The sequence below is a fragment of the Penaeus vannamei genome, chromosome 5 (assembly GCF_042767895.1).
Source record: "Penaeus vannamei isolate JL-2024 chromosome 5, ASM4276789v1, whole genome shotgun sequence".
In the NCBI taxonomy this organism is placed as follows: Eukaryota; Metazoa; Arthropoda; class Malacostraca; order Decapoda; family Penaeidae; genus Penaeus; species Penaeus vannamei.
Genome location: NC_091553.1, coordinates 32,548,655 through 32,556,154, shown reverse-complemented (window position 1 = coordinate 32,556,154; position 7,500 = coordinate 32,548,655). Strand labels below are relative to the sequence as shown.

At 37.2% G+C, this 7,500-nt stretch overlaps 1 protein-coding gene across 1 annotated transcript in view; it reads right to left on the bottom strand.

Moving 5' to 3' along the window:
• Nucleotides 1–7,500, bottom strand: part of LOC138861789 (uncharacterized) — a 33,228-nt gene that overhangs the window by 12,992 nt on the left and 12,736 nt on the right. Inside the window, exons 5-10 of the mRNA XM_070121629.1 lie at nucleotides 7,291–7,403; nucleotides 6,529–6,711; nucleotides 4,884–5,381; nucleotides 4,053–4,662; nucleotides 1,288–1,391; nucleotides 20–128 (exon numbers count right to left, since the gene is read on the bottom strand). Coding sequence (XP_069977730.1) covers nucleotides 20–128; nucleotides 1,288–1,391; nucleotides 4,053–4,662; nucleotides 4,884–5,381; nucleotides 6,529–6,711; nucleotides 7,291–7,403 — 1,617 coding nt within the window. The remainder of the gene's footprint in view (nucleotides 1–19; nucleotides 129–1,287; nucleotides 1,392–4,052; nucleotides 4,663–4,883; nucleotides 5,382–6,528; nucleotides 6,712–7,290; nucleotides 7,404–7,500) is intronic.

Here is a 7,500-nt window from a genome sequence, read left to right as displayed (position 1 = left end):
GGCGCTTTGTACTACGAACGGATAGTGTATTCGATGAGGTCCTTCTGTCCCGTGTAGAGGGCCCTGGACGCCGCCAGACGAAGGAACGGCGCCGACGCGGAGGACATCGTGAAGCGCAGAGAACACACCTGCCGGAAGAAAATGGATTAAATAAGCAGATAGATATGTGAATGAATGAACAGATAAATAGATACATGGGTAGATAAATAGATACATGGGTAGATAAATAGATATATGGATAGATAAATAGATACATGGATAGATAAATAGAGACATGGATAGAAAAATAGATACAGGGATAGACAAATAGATACAGGGATAGATAGATATATGGATAGATAAATAGGTACATGGATAGATAAATAGATACAGGAATAGATAAATAGATACATGGATAGATAGGTAAATGGATAGATAAATAGATACATGGATAGATAAATAGATACAGGGATAGATAAATGGATACAGAAATAGATACATGGATTGATAAATAGATACAGGAATAGATAAATAGATACATGGATAGATAGGTAAATGGATAGATAAATAGATACATGGATAGATAAATAGATACAGGGATAGATAAATGGATACAGAAATAGATACATGGATTGATAAATAGGTACATGAAAAGATAAATATATACATGGATAGATAAATAGATACATGGGTAGATAAATAGATACATGGATAGATAAATAGATACATGGATAGATAAATAGATACAGGGATAGGCAAGTAGATACATGGATAGACAAATAGGTACATGGATAGATAAATAATGGGTAGACAAATAGATACATGGATAGATAAATAGATACATGGATAGACAAGTAGATACATGAATAGATAAACAGATAGATGGATAGATAAATAGACACATGGATAAATAGATAAATGCATGGAGCAATAGATGAGTGAATACATATACAAAAGATAAACAAAATGAAATAATGGAAATGAAAAGTAAAAGTAAAAGAAAGAAAAGATAAGATAAGAACAGAAAAAAATGATATTAGATAAAAGAACAGAAAAAAAATGAAGAAGAATATGACGTAGGCAAAGACGAAGAAGAAAATGGGCCAAAAGAAAGAAAAATAGAAAAGGAAGAAATTGACAGAAAAAGAAAAGAAAATGAAGAGGAAAAGGAAAAAAGGAAAGCCAAAAAAAGGAAAGCCAAAAAAAAAAAGGAACAAAAACATTAAAACAAAGAAAAGAGATAACTAAGAAACAAAAAAACAAATAAAACGACGGCAAAATGTGGATAACGAAAGCTGAAGGTCTCACCTGCGAATCAAAAGGGAACATAACGAGGTCGAATTCACAGGTGTAGGTCACGTGGTACAGCTGACTCATCTGCAGGCTGTTCTCCCTCCCGGAGAAGATATTAACTGCGTGGGAAAGGCTGAGGTCAGAGGGTTACGTCGCAGATCCGATTATTTTGCTAATACAGTCTAGTATGAATATTTTGGTATGATATAAGGGTTTGTTTCGCAAAGCTTATATATATATATATATATATATATATATATATATATATATATATATATATATAGAGAGAGAGAGAGAGAGAGAGAGAGAGAGAGAGAGAGAGAGAGAGACACACACACACACACACAAATATATATATATATATATATATATATATATATATATATATATATATATATATATATATATATGTATATATATATAGACACACACACACACACACACACACACACACACACACACACACACACACACACACACACACACACACACACACATACATATATATATATATATATATATATATATATATATATATATATATAAAAACACACACACACACACACACACACACACACACACACACACACACACACACACATACACACACACACACATACACACACACGCACACACACACACACACACACACACACACACACACACACACACACACACACACACACAGACACACACACACACATATATATATATATATATATATATATATATATATATGTATATATATATATATATATATATATATATATATATAAACATATATATTATATATGTATTTATAAATATATATATATACATATAAATATACATATATATATATATATATATATATATATACATATATATATATATGTATATATATATATATATATATATATATATATATATATATATATATATATATATATATGTATATATATATATATATATATGTATACATATATATATATATATACATATATATATATATATATATATATATATATATATATATATATATATATATATATATATATATATATTGAATGTGTGTATATCTTCGGGTAAATTTGGAAATGTAACCCCGCACCGTCCTTTAGGTGAATAGCATAATTTTCCAGTTGCTTTCGTCATGTTTCGAACGCATCTAGCACTCCTGCGTGAACAAATCATAACTACGATATCGGGCCCAATAGCTGGGGAGGGTATGATAGGCCTACATATCAGGGAATTTCGAGAATTATCGGTAGAATACTATCAAGTATAGTATATTAACACATTTCCGGGTTGTATAGGGGGCTCTGCCCCTTTAAATCCCTTTTTAAGAAGGGGGTGGCAGCCCCCCCCCCCCCCCGCCTGGTCTGCAATTTGTTCATCTCGTATGTTCCAGCAGGAGAGAGCCCAGACCCAGGAAATTTTAACTAAATCTTGCCTTCAGCCAACTCCAGACGGGTCAGGCTGCGGGTCACTGGGATCGTCGGGGTAATCCAGGTCGTTGTTGGCGGGAATTTCGGTTACTTACATTAAAGTTACACAACTTTCTTCGTTTTATTTTTGGGACCCTTTTCCATGCACCACAAACCCACAAGCCTGTCATTTCTGTAATGACACGGTGTCTTACAGTGCGGGCAATGTACCTCCAGTGGAAGTACCCGTGATCTCGTAGATTTAGTAAGCATGCTGCGTTATTTTGTTGATATTTGGTTCCCACAACCTACACACTGTCTAGCCATGATGGAACTGCTTTGAATTTCAACTGCCTTCTCCTAGGCCCATCTTCAATTGTCACGTGATTTATTCCATATCTGATTAGCTCTATTGAGTGTCTATGTTCACGTCACGTTCAAGCACGAATCTAATTGGCTCATTCGATTTCTCGCGCAATAGTCATCCGCTACAAGTCTGTCTGATTTTTCATCGTACTTAACGACTTTTTTGTCATTTTGTCGCGGCGTCGGAAGCGTAAGGTTACTGTGACTCCTGGAAATCGTGAATTTTATACCCTCCATAACACCGTTATTATCAATTTGAGCAGAAAATGGTAGAGAAGAAAACTTTCATAGAATGATGTGTTCTACCACTTGGCAAGCTCAGAATCTTTAAATTTCCAATAATACCATATCTTCGATATACACGAGATCATATTATTGTCTCGAACAGGTTTAAAGATAGCATGGAAAAAGTGAGAAATCTAAAATATCTAAGTCTACCTGTTAAAATTTTCCACCAAAGAAAACGTTCGTTAGTTTAGGAGTAACTGCACGTTCGTTCATACGCCCAGGGTACGAATAAGGCGAAAACATACAGAATTTTACATGATTCATTCATAACACTGACAAAACCATCAATGAGATATTAAATCGATGTCTAAACTATTGGAAAGTCTGAAAATATCATATTTTCTTTGAAGAAACTTTCCAGTTACGCACTTTTATTAATTACCACAAGTTTCTCCTGTGATATTAACCCAGGGTGGAAAACACGCAAATGCTTGCAGTGACACCGATTTGAGGCGCAGCTATGATCATTTTTGCTTGCAACTAATTTTCTTTTCTTGCAGATATTTGAATTCCAACATAACTAACACAACAAATCAAAACAGTCTTAATGACAAACATCAATAACGATCACTTAATCATTGTCACTTCAGAACATTGTTATTAAAAATGAAAACCTATCGCTGTACTCGCGGGTCGCAGCCCATACATTGACGTTGCTTGCTACGACGCGTCAGCAAAAACGCCCTATTTTCCAATCGGGATACAAAGAGCTTGCCATACCTTCCACCGGCAGGTAAGGCGGCCCCGGCGAGGACGGACTCTCCCGCAAACACTCGAGCCTGGAGCCGGCATCCAGGTTGGTAAAGACGTTCCCCAGGGCGTTGCTGAAGTGCACTCGCGGAGTCCAGATATCGGCCACTTCCTCAGAGGAAAGCTTGTTGAGGCTGCGATCTTCCTTGAGGTTCAGGTAATTCAGCCTGACGTCCGTCCACTGCAGAGAGAGCTTGAACGTCACCGTCATGGACAGGTCCTGCGTGACGATGGACGGGAAGGCGATGAGCTGGACGTCCAGCTTGACGTCCAGGGGTTTTTCCTTCCGTGGGGAGGGAGGCGGGATGTTGGTGTTGTACCCGGGCGGGATGTCGACCACGGAGCACAGGGATTCGTCGCTCTCATCTGGGCAGTCGATGCGCAGGTTGCACCTCAAGGAGAGGTCGATGCAGTTCCCGTCGGCGCAGGTATACTCCCCCTTGCCGCACACAGATAATGTGAGCGGAATCTCGGTGCCCGGTTGCATCTGGCACACCTCGCCGCCCAGCGTCCATTGGTGTGTGCCGAACGGATACATTCCTTCCCTGGAGGGTGTCCATGTGGCTCTAACCCCTTCCTCCTGCAGGAGATATGATTTACTGTTTTGCGAAATATATATATATATATATATATATATATATATATATATATGTATGTATATATATATATATATATATATATATATATATATATATATATATATATACATATATATTACAATTTATGATACTCTTTTGAAATAATCACCCTTGATTTCCATGCAAATTGTCAACAGAAAACCGTATTAGGGAAAAGCCTTACTTTGAGCGACTGAAGAACCCAGCTGCCCGCTGCCGGATCCCAGAAAATATCCGAATGTAGGAATCCAGACAGTAACGGGCGTCCGTTCTTCTCGTCGGACACGATGTATTGTTTGTTAATCGGCGATCCCTCGCACAACATGGCGCCCTTTAGGTAGAGGACAGACAAGCGGTCGAATTCACACGGGACGCAGAAGGCATAGGAGTCGAGGCAGGCGATGTCCGACCAAAGCCCCGGGAAATTGCCAGTCAGCATGACGAGGCAGTTTTCGACATTGCCTCCGTTCGGTCCAGCGCCTCGCCACGGCCCCTCCCACGCCAAGGCTTGCCCCGACGTCCAGTAAACCCACTCGTTCTCTGTCCTCACGTCGTTTGCGCCCAGCCACAGGTAGCCGGAACCCTGGCCTCCCGAGCAGTACCCGGAACGGCTTTTGGAGGACTCGTACATCCAGGTGTTCTCTCCCTCGTTCAGCGGAACCGATAATGAACCTCCGACGATCTGGGAGACAGGTATTGTTGCTGCTATTATAATAGTATCAATAACAATAATAATGATAACTATTATTACTATCATCATTATTTTTATAATAAATATTATTATTACTATTCTCATTCTTATTATTATTGTTATCCTTACCGTTTATTATTATTATTATTATTATTATTATTATTATTATTATTGCTATTGTTATTATTTGTTATTATTGTATATATTATCATTACTATTATTATCATTATCATTATTACCTCCGCCAAGGAGGTTATGTTTTTGGATGTGTTACTAGTTAGCAGGGTAATTCAAAAGGTTATGAACCGATTTTTAAGAAATTTTACCAGAGCGTGTCTTAGCCTAATAAATACCATTAAATTTTAGTTATGGATAATCACTAAAATCATGGATTCAAGATCCTTTTTTAAAGGATTCATTAGCATAGTAAGATAGGGTAACACGAACTTCAGCAGTGTGCTTGAAAAAGAGATGATTTTGATGTAATTTTTCGTGTGAATATTCTTATTGCATCAGTGACCCTGTTGCTTTAGCGCTCTCTGAGTGCTTCTAGTTAATATTATTATTATTGTTATAATAACGATTATAATGATAATGATCATAATGATAATAATAATAATAATGATAACTATATTATTGTCATTGTTGTCATAACAAATAACAACGGAAACAATTATTATCATTAGTGTTATTATTACTGTCATCATCATTATAAGCAGCAGGTAACAAAAGGAGTATTAGTAATATTACTATTGTTATTATGGTCGCTATTGATATTGCTGTTACAATAATTATCACTATCATCATTGTTCTCATCTTCATAACTAACATGGATTATATTATCATCGTACTGATAACATTGACATGATCATCATCGCCATTATCATCATCATTATGACTGTTAGTGCTATCATCATTATTATCACTACTAGTATTCTTAATACATATCCTGAAAATCAATGGTTTATGTGCAAAACCTCTACACTCCCATCAAGATTTTGCTAAATCTCGCATTGCCATAAATCAGAAATACACATAATTTGCTTTGAAGGTTCCCCCGAATTAAAAAGAAGAAGAAGGGGAAGAAGAAGAAGAAAAAGAAGAAGAAGAAGAAGAAGAAGAAAAACGACATCTTTACCTGGCATAGATTGATGGCATTTTTCAACGAGAAACGGTCCGGAAAAATGGTAACCTGTCGACTCGCTGTGTTGCACACGCTCTCTCGCTCTTGCACCGTCCACTGCACTTCCCCCTCGAGCTTCCATTTCATCTGCGCCCAACTGAGGACGTCCCCTTCTTGCCTCACTTCACACGAGGCGATCTGGGGGGAGGAGGTTGCGGGAGGGGGGAGGGGGAGGGGGGATTTAGCGTTTTTTTTTTTTTTTTTTTTTTTTTTTCTTTTTTTTTTTTTTTTTTTTTTTTTTTTACCCTGAGTGTAATCTGTCTACCTTGTGAAACTCTCTTAAGGAATGATAACTAAATCTAAAGGTTGAATTAAGTCTGGAAAATCAATCGTAAAGAATAACTGGATCTAGGGATGAAAGTCATGCTTATGGAATAATGATTTCTCCAAAATTGATGGAGTTACGAATAACAAGCTTAAGGAATAGATAAATAGATGGAATTAATAAGATCTAGAAAACCAAGCTTAGGGAATGATAAAGTTTGTCGATCAAATCCAATAAACAAGCTATAGGAGCAATGAAATCTATATAAAAAAAATCACTTAAATCCAGGATATCAAGCTTAAGGAATGGATAAATCAAGAAAACCCCCTCAAAAGGAAAAAAAAAGAAAATAAACAATAATAAGAAAATAATATAAAAAAAAAACAAAGTAAATAAATCGTTAAGGTGAGGTGCGCGGATGGTCACCCGGATGGTCTGTCACCCGGACTCGCCTGCGCGATGGTCCTGTCGTCGAGGACCCGGCCCCAGAAGTTGAGTTCGGTGATCTCTCCGCTGAAACTCTGGTCGCGGTGGAACCCTCCGGCGAGGCTGTCCTGTTCCTGTCCTGTTATCCGTCAGGAAAACGCTTCATTAGTGATGCCCGGAACACTAAGACTTTATTGTTCTGTTTTGTTCTAAAAGGAGTTAAAGAGAGTGGGAGG